The 19,653-nt window shown below is 41.7% G+C and overlaps 1 protein-coding gene across 3 annotated transcripts in view; it reads right to left on the bottom strand.

Annotated features, from left to right (window-relative positions):
- Positions 1–564: 564 nt before the first annotated feature.
- Positions 565–19,653, bottom strand: part of sema4gb (sema domain, immunoglobulin domain (Ig), transmembrane domain (TM) and short cytoplasmic domain, (semaphorin) 4Gb) — a 72,778-nt gene continuing 53,689 nt past the window's right edge. For all 3 annotated transcript variants that reach the window (XM_054749336.2, XM_054749337.2, XM_054749338.2), the window contains 6 exons: positions 19,510–19,648; positions 19,208–19,430; positions 19,013–19,128; positions 16,321–16,475; positions 2,283–2,344; positions 565–1,666 (listed from right to left, as the gene is read on the bottom strand). In XM_054749336.2, coding sequence (XP_054605311.2) covers positions 708–1,666; positions 2,283–2,344; positions 16,321–16,475; positions 19,013–19,128; positions 19,208–19,430; positions 19,510–19,648 — 1,654 coding nt within the window. In that variant the 3' untranslated portion in view covers positions 565–707. The remainder of the gene's footprint in view (positions 1,667–2,282; positions 2,345–16,320; positions 16,476–19,012; positions 19,129–19,207; positions 19,431–19,509; positions 19,649–19,653) is intronic.

Raw genomic sequence — 19,653 nt, 5'->3', positions numbered from 1 at the left:
ACAAGAAAATCCATAGAATTGAGTGAGACAGTTATATGAATTAGCAAACAAAAGACTTTAAAGAAAAATGTTCACTGCTCCCTTTTCAGGTAAAATAATACTAAGTAGAATTTTTCATTTTGGCACAAGGAATGAGAAACTAAGCATCACTGCAGTTTGTTGACTTTCTGTTTTGCACTTTGGAAAAAATTTAACACTAAAATCATTACTAAGCATCATAGAAATGTCTAGTGATCATTTCTGTGCACTCTTTAGAGGAAGAAAGTGTCATAATAAACAAGTTCTGGTTCTCAAATAGCAGGTATATAAATATTTTCACAAGGTACATGTTGGATGAGTATCGCTACACAAAGATCAAACTTCACAGGTTGCTAAAAACTCTAAAAGTTTCCAATTTTCCACCTGTATGTGCGTCAGACTTTGTTTAAAGTTTCCTCTGAGGTTGCGTCATAACGCTCCTAAGTGCTATCCGTTAGTACAGTTGCAAACTTTTCCCAGCTCCACATTTTGGACCTCAGTCTCTGGTTAGTTTTGTCCATCATTACAGTGAATTTATGAGCAACTAAACTGTGGTGAGATCCAGAAGGCTGTGGATTTCAGATGAAGTTGGGACTTGATCTGCAGGAACACTGACACTGGGTCATTTCAATTCTTCCAACAACTTCAGATCACCATCAGGTTGTGAGACAGAGACTGAGAGGGACATCCTAGATGGAGCTCTCATCAGGCTGCAGGTCCAGCTGTGTGTGTTTCCTCTGCTCCAGGATCCTGTTGAGCTCCTCTGTGAATGAGTGGTAGAGCGGCGACATGCCCTCAGGGTCGGCCTGCCTCAACAGCACATAGCTGTTCCCGTTCATCTTCCTCAGAACACTGGGCAGAGTGGCGGAAAGCCCGTTGGCGTAGTCCATGTCTGGAAGTGGAGGTGGATTAGGAAGAGGAGGAGCTGGGGGAGGTGTTTTGGCTGGAGACATGTCATCCTCGCAGGGAACAATCTGGAGGAAGCTATCACTAAACATCGGCACTGAGATGGACCTGCGGCCCTGACGGCCATTATAGTGGCTGGAGATCGTTTTAAGTTCCAGATGGGAGCTTCGTTTTCTGTCAGAGGACCCCAGGACATGCAGACCCTGGTGGGAAAACTTCCGGCTCTGAGTGGTCCGCCTGGTGCAGAAGCTCACATAAAGCAGCACCACAGTCAAGACCAAGCAAAGCCCTCCGAGAACTGCCACTAGCGAGATGTAGACAGCCTCCATATGTCTGTATATCTGGAACTCAGCTCCTGGAGGCAGCGGGGCAGGAGGTGAAGGTAATGGCTGCTCTGTGGGGCTCACAGTGGTGAAAACAGTTGGACTGGAGACCGTGGATGGATCAGTTGTGTCTGTGGGCTCCACAGGGAAGAATGGATCTGTGTGAACCCTTACTGTGTAGAGATAAATCAGAACAGAGACGCCGTTCTCCACAGCAAAACAGCGATATGATCCGCTTTGTTGGGGGCGAGCGCCAATCATAAGGAGGCCATCCGTGCCGATGCGGTAGCCTGAATTTAACCCATATCCCTGAAGCTCCTTGCCATTTAGAGTCCAGCGTGGAGTCGCCAGATTTGAGCGTAGTTCACACTGGAGCAGCACATCATCACCCGACATAACAGAGCGCCTCCGATGTACCACTAAGCAAATCAAGAAACCAGAGTCAGTTAAACCCAAGACAAGTGATAGAGAATTTGCCAGGACAAGGAAATGGATATTGAACAAGATGTCAGGTCACAGGGGTTTTGTTTTATATGTGTGGGTGAGCAATGTGTGCGGCTGCAGCATCACTTTCTATCACATCTCATAAGCCTCTTTAAAAGTAGCGAGCCCTGCAGTGCATCAGCAGGACCGCCTGACCTCCTGCAAGAAACGAGCTGATTAAAATGTATACGCTGGGACCTAAGGGTGGGGGTGGGGGACACACACTTCTAATGAAATCCTTTAAGAAATCCTGATGCTTTATTTTTGAGACAGAGAAAGAACAGTGTGCTTTAAAGTTGTGCTTCAACCCTTTAATCTGACAGTTAGAGATTCATGAAAACTCATCAAAATAAGATGGAAGGTTAAATAAAGTATTAAACTTCTTTAAAAAATAGAAAAGAGATAGTGTTGAATAATGGATTCACAATTACTCTCTCTTCGTCTGTGTGTGTGTGTGTGTGTGTGTGTGTGTGTGTGCGTGCGTGCGTGCGTGCGTGCGTGTGTGTGTGTGTGTGTGTGCGTGTGTGTGTGTGTGTGTGCTAGAAGACGTACCATTTCCTGAATTCTCCTTACAGCCTCTGGTTCCTTTATTGATGTCCTGAGTCAAATTTGACCTGAAACAATGATTTTTGAAAAATATACATATATTATAAGATGAAACAGTGAGTTAAAGACAGGATTTAAACTAAAAATGTGTGTATATGATTTAAAGATGTAAACCAAGCTAATGGCTATTTTAAGCGAGACACACACCAGCATCTTAGCGTTGTCGGCAAATGGCCAACAATTCACAAGGGATTCATTTCTTTGCATATGTTGTAGTTTTTCATTCTCATGCTGCAGGAATTGTCAACAAGTTTGAAAACTTTGCCAGACATTTTGGTCTCCCTGTTCTGGGCGAGGTCTCCTCTGTCCAGGTTGAGACTAGTAGTATTGAGAGTGGAAGCTGCAATGGTACAGCTAACCAAACTAAGGAGAAGGTGCAGCAAAACCTTACATCCCTGACTGAACATCCAAAGTTTCAACAGGATTTTTACATTCTGCTGCCGAAAGGACTGCAGTAACTTGGCAGCAACGTCACTAAACAAATATCTACTAGTGGCGACGTCCCTTCAGAATCTGGAAAAATTTACGTCTGGAACTAAGTACGTCACTTCATAGTTTCTGCAATACACAAGTCTGTAAATTACGTGGTCATCACTATAATGGTTGGTCTCTATGCATCGCTAACGCTTAAGATTTTAACTTTCATTTAATCATTTAATCAATCAATCAATCAGCTTTTATTTGTATAGCGCTTTCCCTCATCTTCAAGGGGGGCCCAAAGCGTTGAACACAGCAGAAATAGAACATAGAAAAGAAAACACCAAGATCAAAAAGAAAAAAATCGATAATTGCAAACAAAAATAAAAAACTATTAAAATCCATTAAAACCAGTCACCGAACAGATTAGGTGAAAGCCAGGTGATAAAATGTTAAGAGGTAACTTGTTCCAAAGGGACGGTGCTAAAACAGAAAATGCCCTATCCCCACATGTCCTGGGCCTGGAGTGAAGAACAGTCAGCAGAAGCTGATCTGCCGAGCGCAATGACCTTGATGGTACATGTCTTTTTAACAAATTCCCAAGGTATGGAGGGGCACTGCCCTGACAAAACTGACGGACAAACAAACAAACTACGCCCAATAGGAGAACGGAAGCCAATGGAGCGTTGCCAGCACAGGACTAATATGGTCCCATTTCTTGGACCCCTCAGAAACCTGGCTGCACTGTTCTACACCAGCTGCAGATGTCGAAGAGCAGTCGGACCCAACCCAGCATACAGAGAGCTGCAGTAATCCAGCCTTGATATCACCAAGGCATGGAGTACTTGTTCCAAGTGGGTCCTTGACAGCAACGGCTTAATTTTAGCTAGGCAATGCAAAGGAGCGTGCCACCACGTTGATATGGGCATCATATCATATTTAATAAAAATTAAAAAAAAAAGACATAAATGTCTGTTAGCATCTTTCTCCTCCTGCAGCTAACCAGGCATTGTAATTTTAAATCTATAAGGTAATTCATTTATTTGTTAGTTTTAAATTTATTTGTCACAGTTTTGTTTGTCTCCGTAATAAAAGAAAGTCATTCTCATGGGTTTGTTTCCTCCGTTTGGACAATTTGTAACATCAAAATCACGAAGCATATTATTTTAATGAACACTTCACTGACTGCAAAGTAATTCACAACATAAGTCATGAACATTAGAGTGATGGCGGGCTTCTTAAACGTTAACGTCAGAAGTGGGTCTCCTTTGGCTGGTAGTCAGTGGCAGCTTCTACTCACCATACCAGTTAATCTTTGTATCTTGTTCAATGGTGATGATAGAAAGGAGCAAGTGATGTACCAACAGATTGGTGCTTCCTCTGCAGTTGTTAAGTAAAAGGCAGTTTACTGATTCACTGGTCTGCCATAAAACCCTTCCCCAGTGGGAGCATTAGGAACCAGATTCTGGATACAAACTGCTTAAATTAACTTCTTCTGTGGGGTGGCTAGGCTCAGCCTTAGCGCCCAGTAGGGTTGGGAGCTCTGTCCTCTGGGGATCCCAAAGCTGCTGGAGTCAGCTAAAGGGGTTCAGGCGTCTGATTTGGATGCTTCCTGGTTGACCCCTCTGGAGATTTTCCAGGCACTGGGAGGATGCTCCAAGACAGACCAGGATTTTATACCATCTATGACCTGAGTATGCCTTGGGATCTCCATGGAAGAGCTTGAGAATTTTATTGGGGAGAAGAATCTCGGGGCTTCACTCTTGAATCTGTTACAGTACCTCCATGACCCAAACCTCAATAAGCTAATGAATGTGAAAGGATGAATGGCAAGATGGACAATAACAGAGTTATATCAAGAATGTGTCTCAAACTCATCACAATACAGTTTTCACGATCAGAAAGTGATAAGTGATAAATGTGGGATGGATCGGAAACTAATTACACTTAATTGCTTCTGATTAAAGAGAAACCCCCATGAAATAATTCAACAAACAAATTCTAACACAATTACAACATTTTGTGACAACATTTCAACAGTAATTTTGCATGCGATTCACATCAATATATGTACAGCTTTGACACACAAAAATCCCTTAAATCCCCATCCAGTGTAAATCCAACCAAACATTTTTGCGTTTTTCTCTCAAGTTAAGTCCCTCAATAATTCTAGGAACAAATTCTTGACACTGACACTTCTTCTCAAAACCAGAAATGAGAGCATGAGTTTTTCTGCAGACAGACACAAGTATTGCAGCACTGGAGCAGATTTTGCAGGCCGAGCAATCCTGAACACTGGGATGCTTTTATTTTAAAACAGGTGGTTAGTAAAAATTTCTCAGCAACACCCAAACTCTCCAGCAATGGAGAACAGGCAGTTGTTCATCCCTCTTTATAAAAGGTTAACTGAGTGATTTGTTTTAGATAACAAAGAGAGTGTTTTGCACTATCATTTGTAAGATTTGTAAGATGTGTCATTAGTACTCAATGGTTCTTGTTGCTTTTTTCAGCAAAAGTCATGACTTGAATAAATCCACAAGAGAGGGCGATGCGTCCGCTGTTGTGATGGAGATTAACATGTCTGCAGCTCGCTCATGCAGAGTGAATAACGAGAGGGAAGCAGAAGAGCGAGTGTAAAATATGTGTGTGCTTGTTTTGGACTGTTCCACCTGTTTGGGCTTGAACACTGGTTGAGATATTCCAGGAAAACAATCAAATCACCTCACAACCTAAAGCCTCACACATAGTGTTGTTTGATTTTAGAAAATGTAGGGTTTTTATTGGGGTAAATTTAACTTTAACTGTTATTTTGTTTGTTTTATGTGGCTTTATTCTACCAAAATCCCAACAGAATTACTGAGCCTTTTCTCTTTGTGACAGCATTTTAAAATCATGCAATAAAATCAGTAATCAGAAAACATATTCCTAAAAATATTAGACATTGTCCCACCATAAACCATCTTAAATTTACCAGATGTTCATGTTTCTAGTGTGACCATTTAAATTTTTTTTTACCAAAATAGAAGAAACTGATATTTTGACCGCTTGGGGGCAGCAGTGAGCACAAAAGTTCACCTAATAAAGAGCAGAGAGTGATAAATAACGGTGATATCCACCATGATTAATTCAATATTTAATGCAGTGAACACATGTAAATTAAACAAGCTCCTTAAACACACAAAATACTCTGTCAACAGAGTTTAAGGTTTTAGATCACAAACATAACCAACTTTGACTCATTTAATGATTAAATATGCTCATTAGGATGCTGTCTAATGGCTTCACAAGTTTTGATCAATGGTGGATAATTTTAAATGATTATAATATGGACACACTACATAACCCAAACAAAAAGCAATCACGTTTTACTGATAGAAATAATTACTATAAACACCAGCCATACATACATTATTTAAGGATATTAACTAAAAATTGAAAACAGTTCTTATTTTTGCTAATATTGCTTGTGTTGGAAAACACCCAGCTTTGCAAACTTTTCCAGTATTTCTTTGAAAGTGTCTGGAATAGCATTCATTTTGTTCTAAATTTAGGGAAAAAAAATTTTATATGAGAAGAAAATCTGTTTTAACCAAATTCAGATTATCATAAAATTATCTGGAAACAGTACACCAATCAAAAATAGTACATCAAAATAAAAGTCTTGATAGGATTTTATCCAAGCACGTTTCTTTTTGAGGGAATAATTTACCATCCAAACCTTCAAACCCATTTCAGCTGAAACTCCTGCTGAGCTGATGTGGGTTGGTGAGAAAAATCCAGGTCAGCCACATTGTCTCAGACCTGTTTTCACAGAAATTGTGTTGAAGGGGTAGAGATGCAGTATAAATAATTAATTATGCTTTGATATTGATGTTGGACCAGAGGGACGACATAAATACCTGCAAAACAGTTTAAAAGCTGTCAGTTTTTGTTTTTATATATTTCTTGATCCCAATTTGTTAATTTTTTCAGGTTTTACACGTTTGGAAACGGAGGAAAACAAAAAAAAAACAACTAAAGGGTGTAGGGTTAGACTACAGATGTATTTTGGGTTTTAATTACGATCAATAAGCTGTGATGATTCTATATGAATATAGAGTATCAACCTTATTGATCTTTGAAGGTTTAACCAGAAGAATTAGGATTCTTTATTTATTCAGGGATCGTAACACACTTCGTATTAATTCAGACAGAGTCAAGTTTATAAAAAGTAAGACATTTATTTTCTAAACAATTAAAAACATGACAACTAGGAATCACTTTATGTGATGGATGAATAAGTGGATGGAATGTGAGGTCTGATGATGTGTGAATGTGATATTATCAGAACCTCTCGTATCTGAAGAACTGAGTTCTGAGTGGGATCGAATTTGGTCGGCATTAAACTAGAAAGTTGATTTCTAATAAAACAACATCAGACACAATCTGTCGTGTCTACGTACCCTTTCGGAGACCCCCGTTGTAGATCCAGAATGTCAGGAGGTCCGTGGACCCCAAAGGTACTGAAGTCCATAGCAGAAACCACAGCACCACTAGACCGGTCTCGAGATATCTCCAGGTCACAACAGGTAGTTATTTGCATCTATGGAAGGACTCTTAACGAGTCGGAGCTGTGTCAGCTTTATTCTGAAGGAACTGTTGCGGTCAGCTGTAGCGTGCACCAGGTTTTGACAGCTTGTCAAAAAATGCGATGGGAGAAGAGTTTTTCTCTGTGGCTAGTCCAGAGTTAGGCTCAACTGACTCACGAGGAAGTGCATTCTGTTTTAATAATTGCCATATTTTGACTTACTGACAAATCAGAATTTAACATGTAAATGGGTTTGCCAACAAACCTCAGAAACCACACCTTGCTCAGATACAGGCGCTTTGATTTTTGGACCAGAAAGCAATGTGTCATGATGTTAGTTTAACCTTGTCATTGTCACGTGTCGGAGTGTGTCAGCTGTCAGTAGATATTGATTCACTTGTTAAATCAAACTTTACTGATCATAACATAATAATATTCATTTCAACTTCAGTAATTTAAGCACAGATTAATCAAAACATTGTTATTCTTCAGCCATTATTATTCATTCAACCATATGATTATTTACGTATTTCATTGCATCATCCAGTATTCGTTATTATAACGGTTCATTCTTATAAAAGTTCATTCTTCTTGTTCTGTGAAGCAAAGCAGATAAAGATAAGAGGAAACTTGAGAGGGACCTTGGTCAAGCAACAGTATCTTTCTTGCAGATTAAAGGTTCCAGTTAAGACTTATGTCTCCATATGACCGGATACTGGAGAGGTCAGCTGTAGATGAAAAATGGACCATTTCTGGATGCTACAAGGGGAATGACTGAAGCTTCTGAGTGAACAGATGGAGCGGTGAAATAAATTTACGTGTTTTGTCTGCAAAAAGAATAAAATCTCCATGAGCTCTCCTTTCTGTATGCTGGTGAAGATGACAGTAGATTTCACCAGGAGCTGGGTAGCATATTGTGTTAGGTATGGTCTGTTCTTTCGTATGTTATACAGCGTGAAGTGACATGGACAAGCGACAAAGGCAATGTGATCTTTAAAGGTCATTTGGTCATCAATCACAACACCCAAATATCGAAATGCCCTTGAAGAAGCCAGAGACAGGAAATCGTTTTGGATTGTGATGTTATGTCAGATGGTTTCACAGGGATGATGAGTAATTCTGTTTTTGAGAGGTTGAGTTGGAGATGGTGGGATTTCATCCATCTTGATTTGTCAGAGAGACAGTCCAAGATTGTTGCAGAGACTGTGTGGTTGTTAGGTGGGAACGGCAGATAGAGCTGGGGGTCGTCAGCATAGCAGTGGTAGGAGAAGCCATGCGATCAAATGATCTTTGTCCTCCCGGGGACCCAGCAGAGCCCAGGGACCCAGACCCCACCAGGCAGCCACCGGGATTGATCAGGTGGATGCCAAAAATCTTAAACCTCCTGACCCGGGAGCCACGAACACTCAGGCAGACCAAGGCACCACACCCCACAGTAGGTGTGGCAGGGGGAGGGGAGACGAAGATCTATATCATCAAAAGAAGTCCCAGGAGAAGAGAGGAGTCAAAGGCCCCACCTGACATATACATTCATACACAAACACAGTCACACACTCCCTCCCTCATGCTCACACATGCACATACAACCAAAGACTTACAAAAATGCACGCCGGACACCCACTCATGCTCCCCATACACACCCTATTCACTCTGGTCCCGGTACTGCTGCACATGGGGTACAACCATCACCGGTAACCAGAGTTTGACCCTTTCTGCTGGGGTGCTGATGAGCAGGCTCCCCCGCCCAACGCTGAGCACAGCAACCCACCACCCCAGACCCCAAACAGACGGCCAGATCTCCCTCCTAGCCTCCAGCCCCAGGAAGCCAAGCAACAACAGAGGTGTGCTAAGACCCCTTGTCTCCCTCCGCCTGCTCCAATATAGTGTTGTGTGTTGATGAAGTGTATTCCATGGCTGTGGTGAGCGGGCAGTGCGGGCATTGTCTGGCCTATGCCAGCTGATGCCACCGCACCACCCCACTTGCACCCACAGCCCTCAGTGTCTAAGTGCAGTTTAAAATTGGAAGTGGGCACCGGCACTCGGGAGGAGGCTGAGAAATCCCCCTGCCAAGTGCTGTTGAATGTGCTCACTCCCAAGGCCCTGTGTGTGTGTTTGTGTGGAATGTCGTCAGTGGAAGTGTATAAGGTGCAAATAAAATTGGGGGGCAGGTTGCCACAGGAATGCGGAAATGGGGTCCATACCCACACTCCCTGACTTGTACACCCCCAAGGTCCTATGTTCATGTTTGTGTGAGGATGTGAGGGAGCAGGAGAAGAAAAATATGCGGGGATGGGGAGGAATGGCTAGTTGGGCTTAGCCCTCCAGGGAGCCAGCTCCCCCACTGGACCCAATAGGCACCTCTGCTGTCAAAATGCCACCCAGGGCATGGAGACCCCAGCCCATCCTGCCAGGGCCCAAAGCAGCAGCATTGCAGAGCCTCACAGAGTCCGAGGGCACCAACCCAGCCCCACCCCAGCAGAATATCTATGCCCATCCCTGCATTTGCACAACTTCCAGAATATATAAGACATAGGACATCCTGGTAAGGTTGGGTCCTCCCCCTCCTGGACCTCCCCCTCCCCTAAGATGGGACAGGTCTACCCGAGGCCCTGAACCCGGGCCAAGCACTGCTGCATGTTCCTGCCTTCTTCCCGGCAGTATACATTTCAGGAACCGACCCCCACACGGGGCCAGCCACCCCCGCACCCCGAGCCCCCAGGCCCCCACCCAGACCCGCCCAGGGGCAATGCAGCCGCCAGGCAGTGACCCATGGCCGCCGCCAAGACCTCCAAGGGGCCCCACTCTCAACCGCCAGTAGTCCACCCCTCGAGGCAACCCAAGCACCTCCAAAGGGGACAACGGTCCCCCAGTCCCAGACACCCCCCAGTGAACCCACCTCCAGGGAACATCCAGATACTACAAACTCAGACCCTCCACCCCCCCACCCACCTCATCCCGCAGGACAATATCAATGATCCCTCATCATCGCTATGTGATGGAACCGATCAAAAGGAGCCCAGAGAGATTGATTTGAAGTGAAAGCAGAGGCTAAATCAAGTGTAATATGATCTAACAAAAGATTTCTATACTGGTTAATGCAGAGAGTTTCTCTATTTTTCCAATTCAAGAGGATAGTTTTCTTAGCGATGCATATGGCAGTCAGAACCACGTGAACCAAAGATGTTTCAATCGGGACATCGTCCAGGTTTCCCAGTAAACAAAGAGAGGGGGAAGTTGGGATATGACATTTCAGACATTTTGACAGATCCTCACATACTCTACCCCAAAATTCCTGGACAGGTGGACAGGACCACAGTGCGTGAATGTAATTGTCAGGAATGTTGTTTGTGCAGTGTGTACATGTGTCAGATGACACAAACCCCATCTTGAACATCCGATGGCCTGTATAGTGTACTCTGTGTATAATTTTGTACTGAATTATTTGTAAATGGGGGTGTCTGATCATTTTAAAAGTTTTTAAACAAGTTTGGGACCAGAAGTTCTGGTCAAAGCTGACTGATAGATCCACCTCCCATTTTTCAATAGGGATTGCAATTTTATTATCTATTTTGGACAGTGTCTTATATACTTTAGACAGTAGTATGGGGGGTTTGAGATTATAGAAGTCATATACCCTTGGTGGTGTTTGTAATTCTATTTTATTGAGCTTAAATTTTTGTTTGACTACAGATTTAATTTGGTGATATTCTAAAAAGCTATTCTTATCCATTCCAAATTGGCAGACTATTCGATTAAATGGGATGAAGTCCAATCCTTCATATTTGTGTTCCAGGTATAGGATTCCTTTATTTTTCCAGAAAGGAAGGTTCATCATTTGGTTATTTTGCGAAATGTCAGGATTTTTCCAGATAGGTGTGCATCTGCATGGTGTTAGTGAAGACTCTGTCATTTTTAGATACTCCCACCATGCTGTCAAAGAGGTGCTGATACTAATACTTTTGAAGCTTTCATGTTTTCTCATGCTTGAGCTAATAAATGGTAAGTCTGAAAGCTCTATTGTATTGCAAAGTGTCTGTTCTATATCTAACCAGGACTCATCTAGTGGGTTATCTTGCAACCATCTTGCTATATATTGCAGCCTGTTGGCTAAGAAATAATAATAAAAGTTGGGTAAATCCAGTCCTCCTCTGTCTTTGGTCTTCTGAAGCGTTTTTAAGCTAATTCGTGGAGGTTTATCCTGCCAAAGGAATTTAGTAATTGAGGAGTCCAGAGATTTAAACCAGTCAGCTGGTGGTTTGTTTGGGATCATCGAGAATAAGTAATTTATTCTGGGTAAGACCATCATTTTAATTGTAGCAACCCTCCCCATAAGTGATATCGGTAAGGATTTCCATCTTGCAAGATCATCTTCCACTTTCTTTAAAAGTGGGATGTAGTTTAGTTTGGTTAGATCTGCCAGCTTGAGAGAGACATTAATTCCCAGGTATGTGATATTCCCTGACTCCAATTGTGTATTAAGCAAATTGACAAAAGAGAAATTAATTGGTAAAACTGTGGATTTTAACCAGTTTATAGAGTAATCTGAAACTCTTGAAAAAGAGTTTATCAGTTCTATTGAATGGGAAAGAGAGAGGATTGAGAATTCTGGAGAAAGAGTAAAACATCATCTGCATAAAGACTGACCTTATGTTCTATTTTCTTACACTCTATCCCTTTAATATCTGTTGTTTGCCTAATTGCTGCTGCTAGTGGTTCGATAAAAATAGCAAACAGTGAGGGGGAGAGTGGGCATCCCTGCCTGGTCCCCCTCTGAAGACAGAAGCTAGCTGATATTTGGTTGTTTGTCCTGACACGTACTGTTGGTGAACTGTATAATGTTTGTAGCCAGTTTATGAAGAAGTTCCCAAAACCAAATTTATGTAAAGTTGCAAATAAGAACTTCCAGTTAACTCTATCAAAAGCATTTTCTGCATCTAGAGATAATATACTAATTTCTATGTTTCTACTGTAAGAGAAATCTATCAAATTAAGTAATCTACACGAGTTTGTGGATGACTGTCTACCCTTAATGAAACCAGTTTGATCAGGGTGTATTATGAAGGGGGTTACCTTCTCCAATCTTTTTGCCAGGGCTTTACAAATTATTTTGAGATCAATATTAATAAGAGAAATTGGGCGATAGCTGGTAGGAAATGCAGGGTCTTTGCCTGGTTTTAACAAGAGACTAATTTTGGCTGAATTCATGTTTGGCTGTAATCTGCCGCTCTCTTCGATTTCCCTCACCATTCTGAAAAATGTTGGAGCCAGAATGATCCAGAATTCTTTGTAGAACTCTGCTGGAAACCCGTCTGGACCTGGAGCTTTCCTATTAGTCATGGATTTAAGGACTTCCTGGAGCTCAGCTGATGTTAGTGGCGAGTCCAGTACTGTAGCTTGGCTGTCTGATAATTTAGGAAGTGTTATCCTATCAAAGAACTCATTGATCTCGTTATCTGATGGGTTTATCTGTGGTGAGTACAAAATTTGGTAAAAATCTCTGAAAGTGTTGTTTATTCTTTCAGGGTCATAAACTATATTCCCGGTTGAGTCTTTAACAGCAGATATGGTAGTTTTCTCTTTATTAATTTTTAACTGGCTAGCTAAAAATTTACCTGATTTATTATTATGTTCAAAGTTTTCTATTTGTAGTCTTTGTGCTAAAAATTGTGTCTTTTTGTCAATAATTCCAAGAAGTTCTAATTTAGCTTTACGTAATTTGCTCAGTAACTCTTCTTCTGTGGATGCCTCTAAAGACTTAATGATTTATTCTAACTCCTAAATATGTTTGTTATCTGTTTTTTTCTTATGTGATGAGAAAGAGATTATTTTACCTCTCATCACTGCCTTTCCTGCCTCCCAGAGAATAGATGCTGCTGTTCCAGGCAGGTCATTATGTTCTAAATATAAAGCCCACTCCTTTTTTTTTAAATCAATAAAACTTTCGTCTTTAAGCAGTGATGTATTAAACCTCCAGTTTTTGTTTGGTGGGATTGTCTTCTTGTTTACCAGAGTTAAAGAAACCGGAGCATGGTCGCTGACAGCTATGGGATGTATCTCAGTGTCTGAAATGTCAGCCAACCATGAGCTGCTGACTAGAAAATAATCCAAACGTGAATGAGAGTGATGGACATGTGAGAAAAAAGTATGCTCTCTACGGTTAGGATGAAGAGATCGCCATGCATCACAAAGCCCATAATCACTCATGTACTGTTTAACTATATTAGTGGATTGCCAATTGCGCTGAGTCCCAGCTGTACTGAGCCTGTCTGTTAAAGAGTTAATCCAAAAATTAAAATCACCTCCAAGTATAAGCGGACAGTCCAAGTGTTCGGAGAGTACAGAGAAAAAATTATGAAAGAATGGAGGGTCATCAATATTTGGACAGTATATGCTGATGATAAATAAGCTTTGCTTCTGTATTGATATTTTTAACATTATAAATCTACCCTCTGGATCTGAAATTGTGTCCAATACCGTGAAATTGATGTTTTTGTGTATTAAAATAGCTACACCCCTTTGCCTAGTTATAGCATGCAGAGAACATGCTGGGAAACTCAGGTGTTTTAAGTTCATCTGCAGATGTGGCAGATCTATGAGTCTCTTGTAATAATATTATGTCTGCTTGCACTCTTTTTAACTGATCAAAAATTTTTTTATCTCTTTTCTCTGGAGCCAGCTCCATGTACGTTCCATGAGATAAATGTGTGAGTAGCTATAATATGATACCTTCATGTGTATGAGATAAAATAAGTTATTAAAAGCATACATTAATCTTATAGTAAATAATAGAGAGTAAATAATAAGGGTATTATTACAATCATTATTATCATTTGCAACATGAATAAAAAAATTATAGTAACAACAAAATAATAATAATTTTATTATTATTTTTATATAATATTAATATGAAAATATTAATGCTGATAATGATAAAGTCTAAATAAATAATAATAATAATAATAAAATAATAACAACAATAACAAGACAAGCCCAACAGTGTTTTGTGCAATGAAACGCCTTAGGCTTCTTATCCGTGTGACTGCGTATGGAGTCTGTGTGTGTGTGTGTGTGTGTGTGTGTGTGTGTGTGTGTGTGTGTGTGTGTGTGTGTGTGTGTGTGCGCGCGCGCAAGTTGTGTGCTGCAGTGTGGAAAGAGGGAAAATAATATTGTGCCATGCAGATGTAAAGACCCAGAAGCAGATAAAAAAAGGGAAAGAAAGGAATTATAAAGGTTAAAAAACGGAAAAAAGAAGAAAGAAAAGAAAAAGTGTTGTGGGTGTGAGGTGGTGAGGGAACAGGTGAACATTTCTAATTGGATCTAGCAGCTATCCTGACATGTTCAAACCCAGTGAGTGCTGTTAATAATAATAAAGTTGTACCTGATGTTTGTCTAATAAAGCCAGTCTGTTACTCCTCGTTCTTTGTAGATTTTACCGTCAACAAACAGTTTATCCACGGAGATCACAGCCCGCTTCCCATCCTGGATGAACTTCTTGCGCAGCGGGAAGAGAACTCGGCGGCGAGCCAGAATTTCTTTAGGAAACTGATCGTTTACACTGTAATCTTTACCTTTAAGCTCTCTCCCGCGGCTTTTAACAAGATCTTTCTGCTTAAAGTGCTCAAATTTAGCCACGATGGGACGAGGTCTTCTGCTGTCTGTTCTCCTGGCTCCAAGGCGATGTACCCGATGAAAGGTGATGATTTTAACCGTTTCCTCAGGTATCTTCATGTGGGTGTGGAAAAAGTTCTTGATGGTTTGTTCGCAATCCTCCGCTTCTCCTCCGGTCTGCTCTGGAAGGCCTGCGAACCCCAGGTTGTCTCTCATGCTGCGTGATTGGAGATCCAGAACCGTCTCCGTTAGAGCTTTGTTGTCCTGGGAGATCTGATCTAATCCTGCAGTCAAGGAGGAAACTGATTCCTGCAGAGACGTGTTCTCAGCCGTGAGCTGCTCCACCTGCTCCTGGCTAAACTCCAGAGATGTTCGGAGGTCCGAGAACTCCTTGTGAAGCACCTCTAGCAGGTGGAGTCATCCCTCAAATCCCAGAAGCCGTTTATCTATGGACTGTAGTAAATCTAAGACATCCTTATGGGGAGATGAGGCCTCGGGAGAGTCCTGGGGACGGCTCCTCTTGGTCCCAGGTGTTTCCGTCTCAGCTGCTGCTGCTTTCTTCGGTCCCATGGCAAAAAACTCAAAAACTTTGTCAATATATATTTGCAAACTTTCTAAATTTTCTCCACTTACCTTCAGGTTGAGTGAGTTATATTTACCAGATCTATTAATTTTTTTGCATTGTCAGTGAGTAAATTAGGTGAAAATGTGTCTTAATTGTTTTTGGAAGTTGATTAACAAGCTGCCATGTGCTTCAAACGCCGCCGTGTGTCCGGTGATCGGGCCGTCAGCGCAAGCGCATGCTCTGTTCCTCCTCCAGTTTTTACTTGTGCGTGAACGTGTTCATAAATATAAGAACAGCTCTGACCATGGGTAGGAACAACATTTTTCATAAATTAGGGGTACACACATCCTAAATTTCATTTGTAGGAGGGAATATAGGCACGTTCATAAGAAGGTTTTGATAAATGAGGCCCCAGGAGTGAACTTTCCCTGTGATGCTCATGCTAGAGAGTATGGATAAAAGAAAGCCATGGTTGACAGTGTCAACTGCAGCCATATGAAAATCCCATTCTCCCTACTCCCTGATGAGTCGTTGATGTTATTAGGACTTATTGTGTTAGAATGATTAGATGCAGGGGGGTGTGACCTAGATTGAAACTGTTTTGGAACTAGGTTCAGAGCTGCATTGTGAAAGGTGAAACCTGAGCCCTCCTCCTCTGTTATATATTATTCCCATATTTCAGTCAGAATTGACAAAGCTCCTCAGATGAGAAGCAAAATATCTTCAAGAAACCAAAGAAGTCCAGTTGCCTTCTTTTGAACCATTTGGACTCAATTTTCTGTGTTACGTAACATTGCATTGGAACATTTACGTTCTTGTTTCCTCACCTCTGAGAACGTGAAGATATTTCCACACATGCTCTGCCATCCCAGGCACAGAAGGGATCTCTGGCAAACACACAGTCATAGCAGGAAGTGTACCTCTGACAGGTGGATATCGGTACCTGAACGACTCCTGAGTGGGAGCCAATGTAGATGCTCCTCTGTGAAAGTAAAGCATGCAAGTACACGCTTAAAACAAAATTTTCATGAATCTTAACAATCTTAACATCCTTCTCAATATATTGTGGAGATAAAAAAAAAATAATAAAGTGGTTCTCTGACATTGGGGGCTGGCGCGTATCTCCAGCGGTCAATGGGCAATCAGGCGGGGTACACCCTGGACAGAGAGCCAGTCCATCACAGGGCAACACAGAGACACACAATCATGCAAACACACACTCACACCTAAGGACAATTTAGACAGACCAATTAACCTAACAGTCATGTTTTTGGACTGTAGGAGGAAGCCGGAGTACCCAGAGAGAACGCACGCATGCACAGGGAGAACATGCAAACTCCATGCAGAAAGATCCCAGGACGGGAAGCGAACCCAGGACCTTCTCGCTGCAAGGCAACAGCTCTAACCACTGCGCCAGCCCTTTATTGTATTTATCCTAGTGAATCTATTATTAAACAGTTAAATTACTAGTAGCACATTCAATGTCAATGACAATTCCTGATGAAGGTCTTTTGACCAAAAGCTTGAGAACAATAAATATTACATTATCACAGATTGAAGTGTGTGGATTTTGTTCCTCATTATCGGGAGAGGGGAAATGTTTAAGTGATTTGCAGCAGTCTGCAAGCCCACTGTCCCCCCCATGAGGTCACCACAGCTCAGCAGAACACCATTGTAGTTTCTTCCAGGGACAAAAATTCTTTAGTAGACAAGTAGACAAGGTGTCTGCCTCATCGACTAAAGATGGGAGCTGGTCCCACAAGAGAGGAGCCTGATAGCTAAAAGATCAGCCTCCCATCCTATTTTTAGATATTTTGGAAACCCCCAGTTATCCTGCAATCTGAGAGCGAAGTACTCTGTTAGGAACATATGGAACAATCAGGTCACTGATGTATGCTGGAGCTTGATTATTAAGAGCTTTATATGTGAGAAGGAGGACATTAAAATCTATTCTGAATTTAACAGGCAGCCAATGTATAGAAGCTAAAACAGGAGAGATACGATCTCTCATTTTAATTCTCATCAGAACTCTAGCTGCAGCATTTTGGACAAGCTGAAGACTTTTACCTACATTCTGTGGACTTCCTGAAAGTAATGAATTACGGTAATCCAGTCTTGATGTAATAAATACATGAACTAGTTTTTCAGCATCGCTCCTAGAAAAGATGCTTCTAATCTTAGCAATATTTCGAAGGTGGAAGAAAGAAATCCTACAAACCTGTTTAACGTGGGATTTGAATGACACGTCCTGGTCAAAGATAACACCAAGGTTCCTTACTTTGGTCTCGGAGATTAATTCAATGCCATTCAGGTCAGATGACTGACTAAGCAATTTCCTTTTCTGAATTTTGGGTTCAAAGATGAGACCTTCAGTTTTTTCTTGATTTAAAAGCAGAAAGCTTAGAGTCATCCAATTTTTTATTAAGACAAGCCTGTAATCTACCTAACCGATTAGGTTCATCAGGGTTAAAGCCTGGATCATACTGTGCGATTTGTGGCCGTCTTAGCCAGATCCCTCGTCGGGAGCATAATTGTGTAAAAAAGTAGTGAACGTGAGGGTGATTTGCAAATTTGTGGTCATCCAGTCTGACCAACTCTGCGACAGCTTTTAGAGTCATCCCACGACCAAAATCAGCCTCCGACAGTTTACAAGCACTGCTTGAAAACCTACAATTCCTGTCTGCAACCGACCAATGAAAACACACCTTTGGAATGCCGCTGAAAAGAAGATTATTGGTCACCTTTCACAGTTAATACTTCAAGATCATTTAAGTGAGTTGTTAGCACTCAAGCATTTGTTGTGAATAACTCTCAGCTACGACACAAGACTTTTGTTCAAAATTGTCCAAATTTCTGAGTTATGGACATTTTTCTGACGCCAAAAGTTAATCCGTAGCTAATGTTAACTCGGTCACTTCCTGAACGTTTCATTCAAATCTGTTCAGGGGTTCATGACCTACTTTGCTAACACTATAGAAACACACACACACACACACACACACACACACACACACACACACACACACACACACACACACACACACACACACACACACACACACACACACACACACACACACACACACACACACACACACACACACACACACACACACACACACACACGCACACATGCACACATCTCCACGTTGCAGGATAAACCCAAGAAATTGTCCTCAGAAGGTAATGAATACATGCTCCACATGAGCGCACACGCATGCATACACACATGCATGCATACACACATGCATGCATACACACACGCGCGCGCACACACACACGTAATGAATCATAACTCACAGATGGATTTATTAATTAGGAGGAAATGTTACAAACTGAATTTAATCAGTTTTTCATCAAATGATCAACTTTCCCATATATTTTAATGACTTCAGGCATTCAAACATGATTTACATGTTCCAGTGTACTAACTAATTGGAAATATTCACATTCCTTTATTTGCATGACACAGCTATTTAATCCTCATGATAATAACAGAGTGTGAGTATTTATAACTACCTGAGCTCGGGAAATGACCATGTTCTCCACAGGCTGTGGTTTGTCAAATATCTGCAGCTCCTCTATGATGTGCATTTGTCCATCAACATCTACAGCTCTGTGCAGCCATCCATCATCTACAAAAGAAAAAGGCACAGTAACGTTAAACCACGATGGTGGACATCTTCACTGCGCTGATTTCTGAACAAACTTCACCTGTTCCTAAGAACAAAACAGTATACAGATTCCCATCCAGGGCTGGCTCCTTGTGCACCACGATCTTCACATAGTTGACGCTCCTCTTGAACATGAGTGGGCGCTTGCCCATGGAGTGCACCTGATTGGCCATCAGCGGGTGCCTCCGGGCGAAGGTGAGGACGTTGTCTGGGAGGTCTCGAGATGAGTTTATGTTCTGGGATCTATGCAGATCTGTTATACACTGTAAAGAGAAACAACCCAAACATTACAGCAGAATGATAAACCCTCTGGTCGGATGAGAAGGAAAGGATGACACTTACAGATCCCGGCCTAGGCTCTGGAACTTTTCCCGTGTATTCCCTCCACTTTGAATCCTGCACCTCCATATAAGGTCCTTCGAAAACTTTGTGCACATCTGAGAAGGAGTACTGGCAGATGGCAGAAGCTTTGATATTCTTCCTGAA

This window comes from Nothobranchius furzeri, chromosome 16 (genome assembly GCF_043380555.1).
Source record: "Nothobranchius furzeri strain GRZ-AD chromosome 16, NfurGRZ-RIMD1, whole genome shotgun sequence".
NCBI classification, from domain to species: domain Eukaryota; kingdom Metazoa; phylum Chordata; class Actinopteri; order Cyprinodontiformes; family Nothobranchiidae; genus Nothobranchius; species Nothobranchius furzeri.
This window is presented reverse-complemented; position numbering and strand designations above follow the sequence as displayed.